Genomic DNA, 21410 nt, shown 5'->3' on the forward strand with positions numbered 1-21410 from the left:
GATGTTTTTGACAATTTGCCACTTAAATATTTAATAAGCCAAAGTGGCCGAGCGGAACAACAAACAGAAGACGTCGAAAATCAATTATATATTGCATGTTTTTTTGAAGGACGAGGGCACGGACCTTATCATTCTTAAGTGGCTTAAACATTCGTCTCTGGTCTCTCGCCTGTTGTCTGATTTCTGCCGTCTGGCAGCCACGGGAAAAGTTTTTTAATTGAACATTCTCAATCGCTCCAATGACAAAGGCAAATAGGTAGGACTGCCGGCAAACAAATCCCCATTCAGATTGGGTCCTTGAGCCAATTGCAGTGTGGCGACGTCGTTATATTTACCCTGGAATTTTGCTCTCTTTTCCAACGCTTTTCATTAGTCGCATTTCTTTGTTCTACAGATTGTGGGGCTCCCCATTACTCTCCCCCAAACCCAAAGCTCAGAGTCCTGTTTCAGTGGCACAATGGCAAAAATTATTGCTTTGCTTATTTGCGCAGCGTCTTCTTCATTTGTCAGGAGCAGCAGTGGCAGGAGAGGTTCCTTTGTGGTGAAATCCCCACCAAACCCACAGAAAAATATAAAAATTTTCAACATGAAGAAAAGATATTTAAGAGAGACCAGTAGCGGTAAGAATTTAACTTTAAACTTTAACAGATTTCTTTTTTAATTTATCTATGATTTAATTATAATAAATTTTATATTCTGAAAACTTGTATAACTCCTTTATTCGCAGCCAACTCCAGTCCCAAGATTTTCGCCAATCGCCTGCGGATGAATCAGGGAGCCAGCGGGCAGCGCAGCAGTAGCCTGGCCAACACTTTTGGCAACGAGGAGGAGGAGGGCGACCTGAAGGATGCCTGTTGGTATCAGGCGGGAATCTCCAGGGATATTGCCGTCGAGGTCCTGCAAAACAAGAGCCCAGGGGCGTTTCTGGTGCGCAAGAGCAGCTCCAAGCCAGGGTGCTACGCCCTGACATTGAGAGTTCCATCGCCACCTGGGCCAAAAATAGCTAACTATATTATACTACGATCTGCCAGAGGATTCAAAATTAAGGTAAGGATTGGGCGACTTTAAGTTAAATAGCAATAGGTTCCTAACCAAAATCATATTATTATTTTCACTTCAGGGCTTTCGCAAGGAGTTCTCCAGTCTGAAGGCCCTGATCACCCACCACTCGGTGATGCCCGAACTGCTGCCCGTCCCCCTGGCTATGCCCCGTCCCACAAACATGTCCTCCTCAAGGCGCAACCTCGACGACTTTGATACCTATGACTCGCTCCAGATGCTGCTGAAGTATCTGCGTGCCAAGAACATGGAGACGGAACAGCACCAGTAGCTAATGGAGGAAATCGATCAACTGGTGGCGCAAAATTACATTTAAGTTCTGGAATGGCAAAACTATTTTGCTGGATTCGAACCGATATACCAACAAATGTGATACTCTATGAAAAAGAAAAACACAGACACTGCAAATGAAACGCCTAGCTGATAAACGGTGAAATTATCTATAGTTTAGTTTTAGTTACTTTTCGGTTAAGTTGTTTTTTGTGGTGTGGTATTTATCAAGTTAACCATTAAAAGGGTGAACAGTGCGGAAAATAAGTGTAGGGGGCAAGAATTCTTAAATTTCTGTAAACATTCTCATCTTCAAATATGTTGCAATAATTATGGAAATATGTTAATTCTGAAATTGGTTAGCCTGGAATGTTTATTTCTCGACACCTCTTGAACATTTTCAACTGCAAGCCTATTAAAAAAAAATATTTAATAAATTAATATGTAAGTATAATAAATATGGAAAAAATCTATGTTAAATGTTGTTGCTGCTTTCCACTGTTAAGCATAAATAAATATATACCTAATTGAAATGCATATTTTAAATTTAAGCAAAACAGACCCAAAACAAGAATCGACCCAAAAATGTAAATAGCTCACAACCGTAACATAATTGAGTAAATAAAGTTGTTTAATTTATAATAAAGAACAAAAAATGGAAAAGCCAGTACGCTACAATAAAAAAGAAAACACAGAACACGAGTAATAACAATCAATTTCTCTTCTCTTGCTCATTATGCAAATTTCTGCAAGCTGCCAGCTGCGAACCGAAATAAATTTCACACGTTAATTATATGTGTTGGTGGCACAATTTCATATTTATGGCCGAAATGTTCTCAGCAGCTCTTTAAAGCCGCTTTCAGCACTGTTGGGCCGCAACAATGTCCTGCAGCACTTGTTGGCCTAATCACCGTCATTATACGATTTTAATTTGCTAAACTTTTAATCGAAAAGCGAAAAGAAAATCAGGACCGGAAGGAAGGAAGTTGGGGTGGCTGGGAGCTCGGAGAAGGATGAAAAGTGAACAAGGAGCAAATCGAAAGTCTGGCTAGGATCGTAATCCCTTTTTTAATTGCAGCTATCCCAAACACATTTTTTGTGCTTCAGCTGTGGCAAATCTTTTCAGTGGAAAACTTTCTGACCAGCGGCAATTTTTCTCCTATTTTTTTTTTGCTTTATATCCTTTATATCCTTCGTGTTCGTTGTCAAAGTGTTGCCTACTTTTCTGGTGGCTCTTGAACGTTGGAAACTTTTGCTTTGTTGCAATTATCGGCATCGCTACACACGAAGGCGTGCGTAAATGAAAAATAAAAGTAGAGAGAAAATAAAAAAGAACTGGCTGCCATTTAAATAATTCGAAAATTGCCAAAGAAGTTGGCAAGTCGCCACTCCACCCTGCCTTCGTCAGCCTCCGCCCCTTCACATTCTCCCACCACAGACAGCCTAAAGTATTCATGAGGAAAAGACTTGGGAAAACTTTCCATTGCTTTTTCACTTTATTTGTCAATTATTGCGACACAAACAAGCGCACAGGAAGTGTGGGGGCTCGGCCTGTCATTCAGTTGGATGTTTTTGACAATTTGCCACTTAAATATTTAATAAGCCAAAGTGGCCGAGCGGAACAACAAACAGAAGACGTCGAAAATCAATTATATATTGCATGTTTTTTTGAAGGACGAGGGCACGGACCTTATCATTCTTAAGTGGCTTAAACATTCGTCTCTGGTCTCTCGCCTGTTGTCTGATTTCTGCCGTCTGGCAGCCACGGGAAAAGTTTTTTAATTGAACATTCTCAATCGCTCCAATGACAAAGGCAAATAGGTAGGACTGCCGGCAAACAAATCCCCATTCAGATTGGGTCCTTGAGCCAATTGCAGTGTGGCGACGTCGTTATATTTACCCTGGAATTTTGCTCTCTTTTCCAACGCTTTTCATTAGTCGCATTTCTTTGTTCTACAGATTGTGGGGCTCCCCATTACTCTCCCCCAAACCCAAAGCTCAGAGTCCTGTTTCAGTGGCACAATGGCAAAAATTATTGCTTTGCTTATTTGCGCAGCGTCTTCTTCATTTGTCAGGAGCAGCAGTGGCAGGAGAGGTTCCTTTGTGGTGAAATCCCCACCAAACCCACAGAAAAATATAAAAATTTATAAAAGGGGATTTTCTTTACGTCTGCCTTCGTTTTATATTTGAACTTTTTCATTAGGCTAATTAAAAATGTTTGGGGGCGAGAGTAAGAGTGTTTGTCAATGTCTTGAAAGTTTCGGCTCCTGGAAAGTGTAACACATGGCGTATGGGTAATAAGTGCTTTATGACTGCGAGGTAAACGAACTTTTTGGACCGGATAGGATTCCGGAGACCGAATGGATCCAACTGCCTGCAGCGCCAACTGTCTCCCTTTTCCGGGCTACTTAAAATCTTGTCTAAAACTTGCAGGGCTTGCATCTTAAGCAACTTTGGCACTCGGACCCAGAGCCTCGCATTAAAATGTAAACTTAAAAATACAATCGGAGGAAAAAAAAAGGCATGGAGTTTTGTACACTTTTTTGTCAACGTTGTCGCCTTTGCCGACATTAAGGCGACAATTGCGAGTCCTGTTCGTCATTAAAACTCCAACAATGCCAGCCAACGAAAAATTACAGAAAACAATAAAAAAGAAGCAGCGACACAAAAGTTTTCCTCTCCTCTAGGATTTTTTTTTTTTTTTTTGGCAGGAGCAAGAATATGCTTAAGTGTCAGTAACAGTTTTCATGCAAATATTGTCGAGGGACTGTCAGGAATGAAATGAGACTACAAAAAAACTGCTATAATGTGATACAAGGGATTAAAGTCTACTGCTTTGAGGTGGTATTCTTAGACAGAAGACATAAGAAAAATAAAGTGACATTTTTACAAGAAAAGATTCTGAACTTTGGCCAGTCGAAGGTTGAAATTTAAGAGCTTACTGGAAGCTGTAAGCCATACAAATTAAAATAGGATGTATGGTTTTCTATTCGGTTGCAATCCTCTCGAATTTGTTGCCTGCTAACAACTGGAAATCTGATTATATTGCTCTTGGGGAGTAGCCTTGCCTCATCCCACAATTGACATGGTCAATTACAAAGCTGCAGCAGAGCCTACGGGACTGGTTCGATTATGCATGGAGTTGATGGCCGAACAGGACACCTCATTAATTTGCCGGGCTGCGGCAATAACAATAACAGCTATTTCGGCTATTTGGCTCATTGACTGCCTGATTTTATGGCCCAGCTCGTGTTGGGGCTGCAGCTCATGTCCAAAATCAACATCCACATTGACCCAGCAGCCGTTTGTCCTGCTGCTGAATGCTGGCTCCTGGCTCTCCTCTTCAGTTGATCCTGCAACTGACGTTACTGCGTTGCCAAATATGTTTTTGTGGCATTTTTGGCCAATTGGCAGATATGGTTCGTCCAATGCCCGTTGGCCAATTGAATGCACCAGACTCGAACGTGGTGCTCCACGTAGCGGTGGCCTGGTGCTGATTATGCCATAATGTTTGGCCACCCAACCACCCAGCCTCCTTGTCCCTGTTTACTTGTTTGCCTAACCCAAATTGCATGCTATTGACCAGGATTCAACATATTTCAAGTGGAGCGCCCGACGAGGAGCAGGGTATTGGGATCTGCAGTTGTTCGAGATGTGACGGCTGCCATGGCACTTGAAACTTTTCCAAATCACACACTTTGCCGGCACAGTTCGATCAACTATAAGTGCTGCTGAAGAAAAAGGCACCAAATAGTACAAAATAAAACAAAGGACATAAAAGCGAAGGAGTAAGCAAAGTTGTATGGACGGAGATGTACCCTATTAAGAGGTACTATGAGATCTTCTATAGGGAATTCAGTGATGTAATGTTTATCCTTAAACTGTAAGCCAAAAAACCCTTAACGAATTATTAAATCGGTATTTCATTATATATTCTCTGAAAATCCTTTTCTTTCACTAAGCTAAATCCAAGAGATGGCTATCAATAGCTCATTTATGGGAGTTCTATGCACACCAGATATCCAAGTCTGATCGAATCCCGTCCGGAATGCCCAACATTTTTGCTTGCCAATTGAAGTGGAGCCGACCCATCTGGAGTCATACTCACATGCTCAACGTGAAACATTAATGCACTATGGCTGCTTATGCAACAGCAACAACAAAGTCAAGGGGGGTGTATGGTGCAGGAGGGGAGTGGTAAGACTAGGGTGTGGCAGGTCGGAGGTGGTGGGGCAAACAAAAGCCAGTAAAAGCAACAGTAGAGCATTTCAGTAGTCCCTGCTCGGCTTTCACTTGGATTCGCACTCGCATTCATTTTTGCTGTTTTCCATTGTTGCAGCTGCTGCCTTTCTGCTTATTGTTGTTGCACATATATACACATACACATGTATTATTGCACTTAGAAAAATAAAGTTTATTGTACAAATTTTAAAAACTAAAATTATCTTTAAAAGCCTTTTATTTTGAAAGCTGTGTCCTTTTGAAAATAATACTGCAAACTGTAAAATTTTAGGTATTTTTCTCAGTGCTTATAAAAACACATACTTGGGCGAATCCTGCCGCTGGCCTGGCTTTTTGTTTAATTCGTTTTTCTATTGTTCACAGCCAAGAACTTCAGGCCAACGGGCTTTGGCAACATTGTAAAATGCATGAATGTGTTTAGCCAACTCGTGGAGCTAGTATCTGCACTCCTTTCACGGTTTGAGCCAAGCGGGGAGCTGCAGATTTTGCATTTTGCGAACATAAAAGTAGAAAGCGACATTATTGAATATGCGTTGTCATTGTCATTGTCCTATTGTTTGGAAAATCCAACCGGCTGTGGGTGTGCTGGGCGTGGCACATGACTGCAAAGCCAAAAGCTTAGCGGATTCTTGGGCCCATTGAAATTTATATGCCACTTTCGCACACATTAAAGCCGAAATGGCCAAAAGCGAATCGTATCGGATGTTTAAGGCCCGAAGGATGGTTGCCACTACAGATAGAGATACACCCTGTCCCCCTCCCACTCAGCCCATGGCTTGCTTATTTATGCTTTGTTTGTCGCTTTGGCTAATAAATTAGCAGCTTTACCTTTTGGCCCCGACTGCAAGCCAATAGCAATTTATCGTAGCCGCAAAGAAAGGCACGTATTCTCCCGGATCCGATCGGATTCAGTTTCTGTTTCAGTTTCAGTTTCGGTTTCGGTTTTTTGGATGTGGATCCGAAGGGGTTTCGTGCCACCAAATGTGCTCACCTTATCGCCGGCTTAAGCGACACGCACAGGTGGGCTGGGGCTGGTCCAGGTGAAAATGGCGCTGGGGGAAAGGTCGTGGGGTTTTTTTTCCGAAGCCATTGAGACAGGCATGTGGCAATGGCAATAGTTGTTACCGACTTTAGCCTTTGACTAACGATGGGCGACAATAAAAATGGCCTGGCAATTGGCACATTGCGGTGGCAAGTTAAAAGGATTTTCCATTTAAATGATGGCCTCAGCAAGGAGCCAGTGGAGAGTTAGGAATGAAACAAGGATGAATAGGCGAAAAAGGGAATCAGAAGTTCAGACTAAGTTCTAGCCAAGTTAGAAATACTGAAAAGAAAATAAAATCAAAATAAAGTAAGAGAGTCTAGTCTACAATCTTACTCCAATAGGTGGTTCTTTTTAAGAATGAAAAGGTGGTGGTTTTCCCACTAAAATTCTTGATAAAAATCTTAGTTTGTATTAAAACTACTTGGACTGATTGGCTGATAAAGTTTCAATGATTGGCGTGATATAATAATATAGTTGCGTGTCGTATTATACTTGTTAATCAACTAAAAACACTCTTATCAATTGTAATGATGATTAAAATATTTTTAGATTATAGCTAACGCAATTGTTACAATCAATCTACTACCAGAACCAATACTCGAGTGTTTTCTTCGCAGACACTCTTCAAGATTTATAGTCTTGAAAGGTGGCAAGTTTTTCCCAGAAAGATTACAGCCACTCAGGGCAAGTATATAAAGGGTGAAATAACTGAGTAACCATCATTCACTGCTTGATAAACCATCAACATGAAGGTATTCCTGATCCTTGCTCTGGCCATCGCTTCCGCTTCTGCAGGCATCCTGCCTGTGCATCCTCGTGATAGGGTCGCTGCTCCTTCTATCAGTGGACGCATCACCAATGGAAAGAACGCTGTGGCCGATCAGTTCCCCTACCAGGTGGGACTTAGCTTCTCCAGCTCCGAAGGCGGTTGGTGGTGCGGCGGCTCGATTATTGCCGCCAACTGGGTGGTGACTGCTGCCCACTGCACTGATGGGTAAGTTGAAATGAAACTCTGCTCCCGCTTGATCCTTGCTAACTGGAAGCAATTTTTTGCAGTGCATCTTCCGTGACTGCCTCGTTCGGAGCTACTGTGCGCACCAGCCCCAAGTTCTCCTACACCATCTCCAGCTCGGACTTCATCCAGCACAAGAACTACCTGTCTCTGACCGTCCGCAACGACATCTCCCTGATCAAGACTCCCAGCATTTCCTTCTCTGCCGCCGTCAACAAGATCGCCCTGCCCGCCATCTCTAGCAGCTACTCCACCTATGTTGGCCAGACTGCCATAGCCTCCGGATGGGGCCTGACTTCCGATTCCGCCACCGCAGTGGCCAAGAACTTGCAGTTCGCCGACCTGACTGTCATTTCCAACGCCGAATGCAAAAAGTCTTTCTCCAGTCTGATTGTCACCAGCCGTGTTATTTGCGTGGCTTCCTCCAACGCCATCTCCACCTGCCAGGGTGATTCTGGTGGTCCTCTGGCTCTCGATGGCACTCTGATCGGCATCACCTCTTTCGGATCCCCCGACGGTTGCGAGGTTGGCTCCCCGGCTGCCTTCACCCGTGTGACCAGCTACTTGGACTGGATCAAGGAGAATTCCGGTGTTGAAGCTTAAAACGAAACTTGATGTTGATTTCTAAATAAAAATAACCATAAAAATCTATATTTTCTATTGAAAATTTTCTTTTTTTTAAACCAGAAGGCCGGGAAGAAAGGAAAGGGGAATCAGAAGTTCAAAGCAAATTTTTGCCTAGCTTTAACTAAACTGAAATTAAATTAAATTTTATGTTGTCTAAAATATTTTATCAAAAAGATATAGTATATAAATACTTTGAATTTTATTGGAAACTATTACCTTTGCATCAAAGACAACTTTAAGTGAAAATTAATAAAATTCCTCAGAGCAAAAATGCAACAAGCTGGCCAGCCCACAAAAGTAATAGAAAATCCAAGGAAATATATATTTTGGTTGCGTGCCGCTTGAGGAAAGTCCTGAAGATTCGGAAACGTTTGCCAGGATTTATCGTGCGTCCATTACAAGCGGAAATTAAGCGCGGCAGGTCGCCAGTTGGGAGAAAGAGAAGAGAAAGCTGCAGAAGGGGAGGAAGCAGAAAGCTGTGGCAGGCGGGCGTGCGTGAAAGCGTTTTGCCGGCTGGCCATAAAGTAACGAGCGAGCCATACATTCCGGCAGGCCAAAGCAGAGCTATTGTTTTCGGGTCCTGCTGGACTCCTGCCCGAGTCCTTTCCACCGTTTTGTATGCCAGTCACGTGGCACGCAACGACAACTTGGGATTTGTTAAGTGGCGCGTCGTTTTTGATGTGCGGAATGTTTAGCCCAGGTCCCAACACCCTCGGTTTTCTCTTTTTGTTTTTTTGTTTTGAACAATTTTCCTTTACATATTTTCTACTTTTTTTGGTTTGGTTTTTCAGCAAAGTCCATCACGTGTCCCGGACATTTTGCACATAACTTGTTCCAACGTTTTTATTGCCAACTTCCGCTTTCGAATGCGCCGTGCGAGTGTCTTTTGTTTTTGGCCCACCTTGCGGTTAATGGTCCTTTCCCAGTGGAAGGCAGAAGAACAAAAACTAGAAGCGCGGAGTAACCACTCCAGGAACTCCATCAGTCGGTGAGCCATGGCTGATTCGATTTTCCGATGTGTACCTTTGCTTTTAGTGATTGAAATCGCACATTTTAAGTGAAAAAGCGCACACAGAAGTGCACTCAATCATTCGTCACGTGATTCAGTCCCCCAGTCCATGGGCTTCAGGTTTTCCTTTGCTGGGTTTTTCCGGCTTTTCCTTTGGCTCCTTGTGCAAATGTTTTTCCTAGTTGGACAGCGAACCACTGTGGCAGAGTGTTTGGAGCGCGGCTGTGTTTATATAAAAGATTACGCCACCAGATGAGAAATGGAGACACAATTGTTCATGTTGTTATTGTTTGCCGGGGAGCGAAAAGCCCTGCGATAATGCCACGTAAATGTTGTGAATGGGAAATCAATAGGGCCAAGACTAACAGCTTTAAACCGAATGGAATTTCAATTCTGCTTCAAGAGGAAACTTTTCGGCCCCAGAGCCAAAGAGCGAGAAACTTTTCTAATTTTCGCATTATGAAAATTGGGTCGCAACATAAAAATGTACCAGTAAGGTCTCCCTTTGCCAAGAATTAAGTGAAAAGCAATTTTTAAGCCTAGTCAAAGGCGGAAGAATGAATGAAAAGAATTGGGAAAACTTTTCCATTAAGAAAATTAACTGAGATTAAGTGGGGGCCTTATGCTTTTGGCTCGACTGCGAAAACTTTTCCCGAATTCGGGATGAATCAAAATTGCAGCAATTTCAAGGCATTTAAGTATTTGTCACATAAACACACACAAACACATACACATGGAAGCCCAAGTAGGACCGGAAGTGAGCCCGAAAACGGAAGCAGCCCACAACACATGAAATTGGTTAAGGGAAGGAAGCGGAAAAACGAGGAAGGGACTTTATTTGTTGCCTGCCACACTTTGGTTGCTTGTTTGTTGTTGCCGCCGCCGCCGCCGCCATAGTCATCCTCATCGTCATCGTCCTCGTCGTCGATACTAATCTAATTTTATTGATATTGACACAATTTCTGCAGATTTCCGCATAAACATAAAAACACAGCTCGAATATGGAAGGTTCGGCTCAAGTAGCACCCAGAAAAAAAGGAAAACAACGGCAATGGCAAGTTGAGCCAGTCATGGCCCGCAAACAAATGGTATATAATAAAAATTGAACAAAAAGCAAACAAACTCCTATGATGCGACCACCATTCGATGGAAGTCAAACAAAGCTCGAGTTCTCGGCACTTCCTGCGGCCATCGAGAATCCATCGAATGCAAACAAAATATCAGACATTAGGCGGTAGACAGTGTTTCGGTCTAAAGGTTAGAAAAGCAATATACAACTGAACCAAGGTACCAAACAGGACTGCAAAAATTTTCAAATCAAGTTTATAATCTTAGTCCGAAAGGGAATTCCTTTACGATAGAAAAGTGGGTATTGCCCACTTACCTTCTTAAACCAAAATTTCCCAATTTCAAAAATTGATAAATCGAAAATCAAAGGTTTGATTAAACCTACTTAACCCGATTAACTGGAGTTCCCTTAATCTATATGATGTAAAATATTATATATTGCTGCTATAAACTGATAATATAGATTAGTTGATTCTATTATACTAGGAATGAGCTTATCTCGTTGATATTTCTGGCCATTTTCATGAGGCGCTGTCAGACATCGGAAGCATTTCTAAATGGTTGGGGTTTCTCCCCAGAATTTAACCAAGATTTATAATCTTTAAAAATGGGAAAGGACGGCTTTCCCCAAATAGATACTACAGCCACAGCGGTTGGTATATAAAGGGTGAATAAACTGAGTAACCAGCATTCACTGTTCGATAAACCATCAACATGAAGGTATTCCTGGTCCTGGCTCTGGCTATCGCCTCCGCTTCCGCAGGCTTCCTGCCCCAAACCAACTTTGTGCATCCCCGTAAAAGGACCTTTACTCCGAGCATTGGTGGACGCATTACCAACGGAGAGAACGCAGTGGCGGATCAGTTCCCCTACCAGGTGGGACTTAGCTTCTCCGCTTCCATACTCCGCGGTTGGTGGTGCGGTGGCTCGATTATTTCCAACAACTTTGTATTGACAGCTGCCCACTGCACCAGCGGGTGAGGATACTACATACTTCAGTACACTAAGATCATTTTCATAAATATTTTCGATGTAGCGCTTCATCTGTGGTTATCTACTATGGAGCCACCGTTCGCACCAGCCCAAAGTTTACCCAAACCGTCTCCAGCTCGGACTTCATCCAGCACGCCAGTTACAACTCCGTGGTCCTGCGTAACGACATCTCTTTGATCAAGACACCCTCCGTCACCTTTTCGTCTTCAGTGAACAAGATTGCCCTGCCCGCCATCGCCAGCAGCTACTCCACCTATGTTGGCCAGACGGCTGTGGCCTCCGGATGGGGCCTGACCTCCGATACCGCCTCCGCTGTCGCCAAGAACCTGCAGTTTGTCGACCTCACCGTCATCTCCAACGCTGATTGCGTAAAGTCCTTCTCCAGTCTGATTGTTACCAGCCGTGTCATCTGCGTGGCCACTCCCAATGCCCATTCCACCTGCCAGGGTGATTCTGGTGGTCCTCTGGCTCTTGATGGCACTCTGATCGGCATCACCTCCTTCGGATCTCCCGACGGCTGTGAGGTTGGTTCTCCTGCTGGCTTCACCCGTGTGACCAGCTACTTGGACTGGATCAAGGAGAACTCCGGGGTTTAAGCCTAACACATCCTAAATATTTTTCAATAAAGAGCATTATAAAAATTAAAACACTTGTTGATATAATGGGTAACACAAAAAGTTTATAAAATTATTTAAAGGTTTATAATAAACTAAACTTTTTATTCAATGATGAATTGAGCTTAAGAATTGAAGAAGATGGAGCGATCGCTGTGGGCCCTTTAAATGGCCCATCACAAAAAATGGACAAAAAATCGAAAAAATATTTTGTCTTAGGATTTTAATGCAGAATGGTGGAGAATCGATCCAGAAATCGTTTAAGGTACTCCGCATGAGAATCGGATCAGGATTGGGGAAGATATAGCCATCACCGTGGACCCTATAGGGCAAAACCCCATTTTCAAGGGTCCCATCACGAAAAATGGACAAAAAATCTAAAAAATATTTTGTCTCAGGATTTTGATGCAGAATGGTGGAGAATCGATTCAGAAATCGATTAAGGTACTCCGCATGAGAATCGAATCAGGATTGGGGAAGATATAGCCATCACCGTGAACCCTATAGGGCAAAACTTCATTTTCAAGGGTCCCATCACGAAAAATGGACAAAAAATTGAAAAAATATTTTGTCTCAGGATTTTAATGCAGAATGGTGGAGAATCGATCCAGAAATCGTTTAAGGTACTCCGCATGAGAATCGGATCAGGATTGGGGAAGATATAGCCATCACCGTGGACCCTATAGGGCAAAACCCCATTTTCAAGGGTCCCATCACGAAAAATGGGAAAAAAATCTAAAAAATATTTTGTCTCAGAATTTTAATGCAGAATGATGGCGAAAAAATCTAGAAATCGTTTAAGGTACTCCGCATGAGAATCGGATCAGGATTGAGTAAGATATAGCGAATCCATCAAAGGCAAACAAAATATCAGATTTATATCAGGTACACAGTCACTGACTAAAAGTTAGAAAAGCAACATTCAACTGAACCAAGGTACCAAACAGAACTGCAAAAATTTTTAAATACAAGATTCATAATCAAAATCAGAATTCAATCAAGTTTATAATCTTAGTCCGAAAGGGGATTCCTTTACGATAGAAAAGTGGGTATTGCCCACTTACCTTCTTAAACCAAAATTTCCCAATTTCAAAAATTGATAAATCGAAAATCAAAGGTTTGATTAAACCTACTTAACCAGATTAACTGGAGTTCCCTTAATCTATATGATGTAAAATATTATATATTGCTGCTATAAACTGGTAATATAGATTAGTTGATTCTATTATACTAGGAATGAGCTTATCTAGTTGATATTTCTGGCCATTTTCATGAGGCGCTGTCAGACATCGGAAGCATTTCTAAATGGTTGGGGTTTCTCCCCAGAATTTAACCAAGATTTATAATCTTTAAAAATGGGAAAGGACGGCTTTCCCCAAATAGATACTACAGCCACAGCGGTTGGTATATAAAGGGTGAATAAACTGAGTAACCATCATTCACTTTTCGATAAACCATCAACATGAAGGTATTCTTGGTCCTGGCTCTGGCTATCGCCTCCGCTTCCGCAGGCTTCCTGCCCCAAACCAACTTTGTGCATCCCCGTGAAAGGACCTTTACTCCGAGCATTGGTGGACGCATTACCAACGGAGAGAACGCAGTGGCGGATCAGTTCCCCTACCAGGTGGGACTTAGCTTCTCCGCTTCCAAAGGCAGTTGGTGGTGCGGTGGCTCGATTATTGCCAACAACTTTGTATTGACAGCTGCCCACTGCACCAGCGGGTAAGGATACTACATACTTCAGTACACTAAGATCATTTTCATAAATATTTTCGATGTAGCGCTTCATCTGTGGTTATCTACTATGGAGCCACCGTTCGCACCAGCCCCAAGTTTACCCAAACCGTCTCCAGCTCGGACTTTATCCAGCACGCCAGCTACAACTCCGTGGTCCTGCGTAACGACATCTCTTTGATCAAGACACCCGCCGTCACCTTTTCGTCTTCAGTGAACAAGATCTCCCTGCCCGCCATCGCCAGCAGCTACTCCACCTATGTTGGCCAGACCGCTGTGGCCTCCGGATGGGGCCTGACTTCCGATACCGCCTCTGCCGTCGCCAAGAACCTGCAGTTTGTCGACCTCACCGTCATCTCCAACGCTGATTGCGTAAAGTCCTTCTCCAGTCTGATTGTTACCAGCCGTGTCATCTGCGTGGCCACTCCCAATGCCCATTCCACCTGCCAGGGTGATTCTGGTGGTCCTCTGGCTCTTGATGGCACTCTGATCGGCATCACCTCCTTCGGATCTCCCGACGGCTGTGAGGTTGGTTCTCCTGCTGGCTTCACCCGTGTGACCAGCTACTTAGACTGGATCAAGGAGAACTCCGGGGTTTAAACCTAAAACATTCTAAATATTTTTCAATAAAGAGCATTATAAAAATTTAAACACTTGTTGAAATAATTGGTAATACAAAAAGCTTGTAAAGTTATTTAATGTTTTTTAACAGCTAAACTTTTTATTCAATGATGAATTTAATGGTGATCACATTTATTTAAGATTTTCCAAAGAAGAATGAATTTGATCATATAAAATTAAAATTCAAGTCTTTGATAAGAATATACCATAGTTTAAGATTTAATTATAAATTCAATAATAGCTTGGGTACAGACTATGGGTAGTTTTTCTTAGACTAGCTTCGATTTAGTTTCTATAATATGTAATGAATAACTCTTTGTATTCACATCATTATATTATATTTTAAGTTACCTATACGACACATTTAGGCACTTCAATTGAGTGAGCCCCTTAAATACAACAAATAAATCTTTATTTTAAAAGTTTCATTCTGTAAGTTGTTTTATAACAAAGATTTTAATAAGACCCTCTTGCCGGTAAGTTGCGCAAAATCAACACTCTAAACTTTAAAAAGTTTTAATTTTCTTTACAACATTCGTTTAAATAAAATTAAAGTATACAGAATGAATTTTTCAATAATCGTTTATTAGAAAGTGTACATTGAACTATAAATATTTATAGTATAGTTTTTATACACCTTTTTTTGTTTAGGCAGAAATGCCAGACTTTGACTTAATCCAGTCCAAGTAGCTGGTGACCCTGGTGAATCCTGCCGGGGCGTTCTTTTCGCATCCCTTGGAGGAAACAAAAGAAGTCACTCCGATGAGTCTGCTGTTCAATGCCAATGGGCCTCCGGAATCGCCCTGGCAGGTGGACACCTCGTTGACTGAAGCCACACAGATGACCCCGTTGGTTACCACCTTGCTTCCATAAGATGTTTGGCAAACGGAGTTAGCAATGACCTGCAGGTTAGCGTACTGCAGATTCTTAGCTACGGCTGTGGCGGAGTCGGAGGTCCTACCCCATCCGGAGGCGATAGCAGTCTGGCCAACATAGGTGGAGTAGCTGCTGGCGATGGCAGGCATGGTGATCTTGTTGATGGAAGCCGAGAAAGTCACAGTAGGAGTCTTGATCAGAGATATGTCGTTGTTCAGGGTTTCGTCGTCATAGTTGGCGTGCTGGACAAAGTTGGAACTGGACACGGAGTGGGTTAGCTTGGGACTGGTGCGCACGGTAGATCCATAGTAGATGGTCACAGAAGAGGCTCTTTAAGAGGAAGGAAGTTAGCCAAGATCACAACTACATTACTAAAAACACTTACCCGTCTGTGCAGTGGGCGGCGGTCAGAACATAGTTGTTGGCGATGATGGAGCCACCGCACCACCAACTTCCGGAGCCACTGAAACTTAGTCCCACTTGATAGGGAAACTGGTTCTCGGCAGCATTCTTACCGTTGGTAATGCGCCCACTAATAGAAGGAGCAAAGGTCCTATCACGAGGATGTACGGGAATGTCCTGAGGCACGACTCCAGCGGATACGGTGGCCACAGCCAAAGCCAGAACAATGAAGATGTTCATTCTGATGGATTGGTGTTTAATGATTAACTAGCGCCAACTGACTACCTTAGATTATGTACCCTCCCACCTAGGCTTATCAAAAATCGGGCGATTCCCATTATATTATTCGGCAGTAAATTGTGGATCAATCTGACAAAGACTTGGAGTGGTATTCCTTTTAGGGGAAACACCCCGATTATCTGTCATCATCACTTGGAAGTGATGTAAAATATTATTTATTGGTATTTTAAAGTGGTAATATAGATTAGAGTTAGCTGATACATGTTTTAACTAAGAAAAGGCTTATCTCGTTGATATTACCGTGCCATTTCCATAAGGGAACTACTAAGACATCGAAAAAAGTGCTGGGGTTTATCCCCAGAATTGAAGCAAGATTTATAATCTTTAAAGGTGGGAAAGGAGGGCTTTTCCCAAAAAGATACTACAGTCACTTTGGTTGGTATAAAAAGGGTGAACAAACTGAGTAACCATCATTCACTGTTCGATAAACCATCAACATGAAGGTATTCCTGATCCTGGCTCTGGCTATCGCCTCTGCTTCCGCAGGCTTTCTGCCTCAAACCAACTTCGTGCATCCTCGTGACAGGACCATCACTCCGACCATTGGTGGACGCATTACCAACGGAGAGAACGCAGTGGCGGATCAGTTCCCCTACCAGGTGGGACTTAGCTTTTCCAGCTCCAAAGGCAGTTGGTGGTGCGGTGGCTCGATTATTGCCAACAACTTTGTGCTGACAGCTGCCCACTGCACCAGCGGGTAAGAACGCTAAGAATTCTTAAGATCGCAGTTTTCTTTATTTCCTTTTATGTAGAGCCTCTTCCGCCGTCATCTACTATGGAGCCACCGTTCGCACCAGCCCGAAGTTCACCCAAACCGTCTCCAGCTCGGACTTCATCCAGCACGCCAACTACATCTCGCTGACTGTCCGCAATGACATCTCCCTGATCAAGACTCCTGCTATCACCTTCTCGGCTGCCGTTAACAAGATCGCTCTGCCTGCCATCGCCAGCAGCTACTCCACCTATGTTGGCCAGACTGCTGTGGCCTCCGGATGGGGTTTGACTTCCGATTCCGCCTCCGCCGTCGCCAAGAACCTGCAGTTTACCGACCTGACAGTCATTTCCAACGCCGATTGCCAACAGTCCTTCTCCAGTCTGATTGTTACCAGCCGTGTCATCTGCGTGGCCACTCCCAATGCCCATTCCACCTGCCAGGGTGATTCTGGTGGTCCTCTGGCTCTTGATGGCACTCTGATCGGCATCACCTCTTTCGGATCCCCCGACGGCTGCGAGGTTGGAGCCCCTGCTGCCTTCACTCGTGTGACCAGCTACTTGGACTGGATTAAGGATAACTCAGGTGTTGAAGCCTAAGTCTAAATATTTTTCAATAAAGAGCATTATAAAAATTGTAACATCTTTTTATTTTAACTTAATACTTAATCCTAATATATTTTTCAATGAAAAAGGGGTCTGGCTAAATAAAAGAATTATAATTTAATCATTGGTTATCAGAATCAAGCTTATCAGAAATCGGGATATTCCCACGCCATTATTCGGTTATAAATTATGGACCAATCTAACAGAATCTTCGAGTGGCCTTCAAACAATTTCTTTTTAGTAGAAATCTAAATCATCTGTTTACTGTTTACCCCAATAATTAAATTAAACATGATGCAACATATTTATTAGTGAGATAACACACAAAGGAAAGTTCAATTTATTGATAAGGAAATCAACTATAAAGGCCACTTAAGACCCCTATCAGATTTCGGCGATAAGATGGCCTAAGATGACGCCCCAGACACAGTGGACATTATGGATTTGCCTACTTAAAATTTCGTAAGAATATTATCAGATTTTTATGGTTATGAGTTGCCCAATATTTTCATCTGATAAGAAGGGGTATATAATTGGCCTGGCTAGTGGGGAAAATTCATACACCGTTCGACAAGCCATCATGAAGGTCTTCGCTGTTCTGCTTCTGGCCGTTGCCACCGCCTCCGCTGGAGTCCTGCCCAAGGCTCCTGTCCACCCCCGTGACAGGACTGCCTCGATCCAGGGTCGCATTACCAACGGAAAGGAAGCCGTCGCCGAGCAGTTCCCCTACCAGGTGGGACTTAGCTTCTCCAGCTCCCAGGGCGGCTGGTGGTGCGGTGGCTCTATTATTGCCGCCAACTGGGTGGTGACCGCTGCTCACTGCACCGATGGGTAAGTTGAAACGATAGTTGCCTCCCACTCGATCCTGATTAATTGGAACGCGTCATTGCAGTGCCACCTCTGTGACTGCCTCCTACGGAGCTACCGTGCGCACCAACCCCAAGTTCACCCAGACCATCTCCAGCTCGGACTTCATCCAGCACGAGAGCTACCTGTCTCTGACCGTCCGCAACGACATCTCCCTGATCAAGACCCCCACCATCTCCTTCTCTGCCGCCGTCAACAAGATCGCCCTGCCCGCCATCGCCAGCAGCTACTCCACCTATGTTGGCCAGACTGCTGTGGCCTCCGGATGGGGCTTGGTTTCCGATTCCGCTACTTCCGTTGCCCCGAACCTGCAGTACGTTGACCTCACCGTCATCTCCAACACCGTCTGCCAGCAGACCTTCGGCTCTCTGATTGTTACCAGCCGTGTCATCTGCGTGGCCACTCCCAATGCCCAGTCCACCTGCCAGGGTGACTCCGGCGGCCCCCTGGCCTTGGACAGCACTCTCATCGGCATCACCTCCTTCGGATCCGCTGACGGCTGTGAGTCTGGAGCCCCAGCTGCCTTCACCCGTGTTACCTACTACTTGGACTGGATCAAGGAGAACTCCGGTGTCTCTGCTTAAGTTCCTAAAACTATGAACATTTCAAAGCATATTAAAGTTTGAATCGCAAAAATTGGCATTTTCTATATACAACAAAAGCAAAAAAAAAGGGGATTGCTTTTAATTAATAAAAAAAAATTATTTATAACTCATATAGGAACATTTCCAAAACAAACATTCTTTTTATAGAACCATAAGGTAATTCCATAAAATCCCGCCAGACTCTTAATAGACGCATACAGTAAATTAAACAAATAATAAACCTTGGAATTGATAAAGCGCCAGTCAATAAATATAAAGAGTAAGAACCAGACATGGTTGACGGCATTGGGGCTGAGCGAAAATTATGCAATTGAAAGCCGGGCAACTCAATGAATGACTGGGTCGAAAGCAATTAAGGCGACTGCACTGAAGGCCTAAGCAACATAATCGCCGAAACGTGCGGCAATTACACGGGAGCTTGAGGAGTTGAATGCCAAGCATCTGGTCGTGCCCCTTCCTCTTTGCCCCTTATATTTTGCACGGGGAGGGGGCGGGACGAGGCAAATTCAATTAACAGTCGGAGCGGACACGTGCCGGAGAAAAAGACGCTGACGCTGAAGATGACGCTGACGCAGTGTTGATGCCACAAACTCTAGGGCTATAAAAACACCAACTAAGACAACAACAGTTCCAGTACTCCACATGAAGCACCCACTCAGACTCGTCCTCAACAAAGAACAATTAATAGCTGACTATCAGGCAGAGAGTCCACCAAGAGGTAAACACGAAATAAAGTGATATTAAGAAAAAGGGTAATCACCAAATATTGCAGGTGATTCGAGGAAACCTTAAAAATAATTAGAATAGGAAAAGAATATATATTCAAGTTATTCTTAGGGACATATCTACATACTACCATATAGAGAATTTCCCTTGCTCGGATTACACTTATTATCAGATTTAAAGATTAGATTTGCTTTAAAGCTTTCTATAAGTGGAACATATCAGACATACATTTGTATGTATGTCTACTAATCTTAAGTGTTAGCTTTCAAAGTGTTGAGAATATAAATTAGCGGGTATGATAGGGTATCAATCTTAATATGATGGATGTATTTTTCCAGAACGAGAAACCTTAACAATACAACTTGATAAATTAATACATAATCTTATCTTTTAAAGAATTAAAGAAATGAACTAGTATTGGTAGCCTCCATAATTTCCGTAACTATTGTGATTAAAATTTCTATTAAATAAATAAATGGCTTCTAAACGAAGATAATTTTTTTATCAAATTTGTATCTTAATTACTATTTATTTTTTCAGTTTTTTAAAGCCAATATGACACCTTGCCACTTGATATGTGTACTCTTTCTTCCACTTCTGGTTGCATCAGGTGCACCATGGCAAGATCACTCTGATGAAGATTCCATTGACGACGAAGAAGCCATCATGGAAAAACGCTGGCAGAACGGATATGAGCAGTGGCGTATTCGCTGCGAAAAATTCGAGGGGGAGATTAATCAGACCACTTTGGTATCCACTCGAATCGCTGGCGGGAACTTGGCCGCACGTGGCATGTTTCCGCATCAAGTGGGCCTGGTGATTCAACTTAGTGCTGGAGTACTGATAAAGTGCGGTGGTTCCTTAATCACTTCCCAATTCGTTGTGACTGCAGCGCACTGTTTGATAGATGGTATCGGTGCTAAGATATATTTGGGAGCAACTAGGTTTGCTGATCCAGAAGATGCTGCTGAAGAGCTTGTGGTCACGCATAGAGATTTTATAATCCATCCCGAATATTTAGGTTTTGGCGGATATAATGATTTGGCCTTGATACGACTGCCCAGAAGGGTAACTCTTTCAGAAAGAGTGAAAACTATAGAGATGGCTGGCGACTTTATGCATCAGAGTTTCTTGGAAGGACAACTGGTAACCCTCTCGGGATGGGGCAGTCTGGGCGACTCAGGGAAAAACGATACTAGAGATCTGTATTACCTGGATGTGGAGGTAATAGACCAGGAGCGGTGTATGTGCTACTTTCTGCCGGGACTGGTCAGCCAGAAACGTCACCTTTGCACCGATGGAAGCAGGGGAAGAGGTGCCTGCAACGGGGACTCTGGTGGACCTGTCGTCGTCCTCTTTCAAAATACCAGCTACCTGGTTGGGGTCACCTCGTTCGGGAGCGCCGGAGGATGTGAACTGGGGGCGCCCACTGTCTACGCCAGGATAACCGCATATTTGCCATGGATCCGACAGCAGACTGACCAACTAAATGCAATTAACGCCTAATTGCAGCCCATTAATTGCTAAACAATATAGTCGGGCCAGACAATAAAACCAATTTGACTAGAGGAGTCGAGGCGAGTTTCTACCCGAAATGCAGGGGAGGCAAGGTGCAAATGGCCATTTTACGATCGGGGGTACTGGGGGTTATTTACCCTTGAATGGAAATTGTTGCCGATAAATAACAATAAACATTTCGCCATTACAGCATGGCCAAGTCAGTTTGGGGAGTTCAATAAAAACCAAGGGCTGTGCGAGAAAAATTGATGATGGATTCGCCACTGAAATTGAATTTGAAACCGTCTTCGGGTTGGTGGATCGTTGGTATTGGTCGCCGGGCTAATCGCCTTAATTGGCCAACTGAATTGGCCATTAACCGCAGCACTGTGGTCAGAACGAAATTGCAAACGCGTCATCAAATCACGCGGCACTCGCAAATGATAAGGAACAGCATTTTGTTTGTTTATAATCGTAAATGGAAGAGCGTAAACATTTCACAGCTGAATGATTGAGCTTTTATGGT

At 43.4% G+C, this 21410-nt stretch overlaps 8 protein-coding genes across 8 annotated transcripts; 7 read left to right on the forward strand and 1 right to left on the reverse strand.

Annotated features, from left to right (window-relative positions):
• Positions 1 to 586: 586 nt before the first annotated feature.
• On the forward strand, positions 587 to 1611 carry LOC122322316 (EGFR adapter protein-like). Its single transcript, XM_043214085.1, has 3 exons — positions 587 to 620; positions 728 to 1047; positions 1121 to 1611. The coding sequence occupies exons 1-3, from the start codon at positions 587 to 589 to the stop codon at positions 1328 to 1330; spliced, it is 564 nt and encodes a 187-aa protein (XP_043070020.1). The 3' UTR covers positions 1331 to 1611.
• A 5735-nt stretch (positions 1612 to 7346) lies between these two features.
• Positions 7347 to 8279, forward strand: LOC108128261 (serine protease 1-like). The gene is made up of 2 exons (XM_017245751.3): positions 7347 to 7610; positions 7673 to 8279. The coding sequence occupies exons 1-2, from the start codon at positions 7363 to 7365 to the stop codon at positions 8229 to 8231; spliced, it is 807 nt and encodes a 268-aa protein (XP_017101240.2). The 5' UTR covers positions 7347 to 7362; the 3' UTR covers positions 8232 to 8279.
• Positions 8280 to 11038: 2759 nt separating this feature from the next.
• On the forward strand, positions 11039 to 11921 carry LOC122322034 (serine protease 1-like). Its single transcript, XM_043213261.1, has 2 exons — positions 11039 to 11309; positions 11369 to 11921. The coding sequence occupies exons 1-2, from the start codon at positions 11047 to 11049 to the stop codon at positions 11919 to 11921; spliced, it is 816 nt and encodes a 271-aa protein (XP_043069196.1). The 5' UTR covers positions 11039 to 11046.
• Positions 11922 to 13401: 1480 nt separating this feature from the next.
• Positions 13402 to 14273, forward strand: LOC122321800 (serine protease 1-like). The gene is made up of 2 exons (XM_043212757.2): positions 13402 to 13661; positions 13721 to 14273. Exons 1-2 carry the CDS (start codon positions 13402 to 13404, stop codon positions 14271 to 14273), a joined length of 813 nt encoding a protein of 270 aa, XP_043068692.1.
• A 668-nt stretch (positions 14274 to 14941) lies between these two features.
• LOC122321043 (serine protease 1-like) lies at positions 14942 to 15812 on the reverse strand. The gene is made up of 2 exons (XM_043210045.2): positions 15556 to 15812; positions 14942 to 15500 (listed from the first exon to the last, which is right to left on the reverse strand). The coding sequence occupies exons 1-2, from the start codon at positions 15810 to 15812 to the stop codon at positions 14942 to 14944; spliced, it is 816 nt and encodes a 271-aa protein (XP_043065980.1).
• A 492-nt stretch (positions 15813 to 16304) lies between these two features.
• On the forward strand, positions 16305 to 17218 carry LOC108128270 (serine protease 1-like). Its single transcript, XM_017245764.2, has 2 exons — positions 16305 to 16569; positions 16625 to 17218. The coding sequence occupies exons 1-2, from the start codon at positions 16310 to 16312 to the stop codon at positions 17181 to 17183; spliced, it is 819 nt and encodes a 272-aa protein (XP_017101253.2). The 5' UTR covers positions 16305 to 16309; the 3' UTR covers positions 17184 to 17218.
• Positions 17219 to 17755: 537 nt separating this feature from the next.
• On the forward strand, positions 17756 to 18692 carry LOC108128437 (serine protease 1-like). Its single transcript, XM_017246036.3, has 2 exons — positions 17756 to 18020; positions 18082 to 18692. The coding sequence occupies exons 1-2, from the start codon at positions 17770 to 17772 to the stop codon at positions 18638 to 18640; spliced, it is 810 nt and encodes a 269-aa protein (XP_017101525.2). The 5' UTR covers positions 17756 to 17769; the 3' UTR covers positions 18641 to 18692.
• Positions 18693 to 19942: 1250 nt separating this feature from the next.
• On the forward strand, positions 19943 to 21108 carry LOC108128436 (brachyurin). Its single transcript, XM_017246035.3, has one exon. The coding sequence runs from the start codon at positions 19943 to 19945 to the stop codon at positions 20891 to 20893; it is 951 nt and encodes a 316-aa protein (XP_017101524.2). The 3' UTR covers positions 20894 to 21108.
• Positions 21109 to 21410: the final 302 nt, after the last annotated feature.

The sequence above is a fragment of the Drosophila bipectinata genome, chromosome 3L (genome assembly GCF_030179905.1).
Source record: "Drosophila bipectinata strain 14024-0381.07 chromosome 3L, DbipHiC1v2, whole genome shotgun sequence".
NCBI classification, from domain to species: domain Eukaryota; kingdom Metazoa; phylum Arthropoda; class Insecta; order Diptera; family Drosophilidae; genus Drosophila; species Drosophila bipectinata.

Excerpts from the sequence above, each read along its gene's own strand:
- LOC108128436 (XM_017246035.3), top strand. The coding sequence starts at position 19,943 with ATGACACCTTGCCACTTGATATGTGTACTCTTTCTTCCACTTCTGGTT.
- LOC108128270 (XM_017245764.2), top strand. The coding sequence starts at position 16,310 with ATGAAGGTATTCCTGATCCTGGCTCTGGCTATCGCCTCTGCTTCCGCA. Across the intron at positions 16,570-16,624 it reads GCTGCCCACTGCACCAGCGG|AGCCTCTTCCGCCGTCATCT; the intron begins GTAAGAACGCTA and ends CCTTTTATGTAG.
- LOC122321043 (XM_043210045.2), bottom strand. The coding sequence starts at position 15,812 with ATGAACATCTTCATTGTTCTGGCTTTGGCTGTGGCCACCGTATCCGCT. Across the intron at positions 15,501-15,555 it reads GCCGCCCACTGCACAGACGG|AGCCTCTTCTGTGACCATCT; the intron begins GTAAGTGTTTTT and ends TTCCTCTTAAAG.
- LOC122322034 (XM_043213261.1), top strand. The coding sequence starts at position 11,047 with ATGAAGGTATTCCTGGTCCTGGCTCTGGCTATCGCCTCCGCTTCCGCA. Across the intron at positions 11,310-11,368 it reads GCTGCCCACTGCACCAGCGG|CGCTTCATCTGTGGTTATCT; the intron begins GTGAGGATACTA and ends TTTTCGATGTAG.
- LOC122321800 (XM_043212757.2), top strand. The coding sequence starts at position 13,402 with ATGAAGGTATTCTTGGTCCTGGCTCTGGCTATCGCCTCCGCTTCCGCA. Across the intron at positions 13,662-13,720 it reads GCTGCCCACTGCACCAGCGG|CGCTTCATCTGTGGTTATCT; the intron begins GTAAGGATACTA and ends TTTTCGATGTAG.
- LOC108128437 (XM_017246036.3), top strand. The coding sequence starts at position 17,770 with ATGAAGGTCTTCGCTGTTCTGCTTCTGGCCGTTGCCACCGCCTCCGCT. Across the intron at positions 18,021-18,081 it reads GCTGCTCACTGCACCGATGG|TGCCACCTCTGTGACTGCCT; the intron begins GTAAGTTGAAAC and ends GCGTCATTGCAG.
- LOC122322316 (XM_043214085.1), top strand. The coding sequence starts at position 587 with ATGAAGAAAAGATATTTAAGAGAGACCAGTAGCG. Across the intron at positions 621-727 it reads TTTAAGAGAGACCAGTAGCG|CCAACTCCAGTCCCAAGATT; the intron begins GTAAGAATTTAA and ends CTTTATTCGCAG. Across the intron at positions 1,048-1,120 it reads CCAGAGGATTCAAAATTAAG|GGCTTTCGCAAGGAGTTCTC; the intron begins GTAAGGATTGGG and ends TTTTCACTTCAG.
- LOC108128261 (XM_017245751.3), top strand. The coding sequence starts at position 7,363 with ATGAAGGTATTCCTGATCCTTGCTCTGGCCATCGCTTCCGCTTCTGCA. Across the intron at positions 7,611-7,672 it reads GCTGCCCACTGCACTGATGG|TGCATCTTCCGTGACTGCCT; the intron begins GTAAGTTGAAAT and ends AATTTTTTGCAG.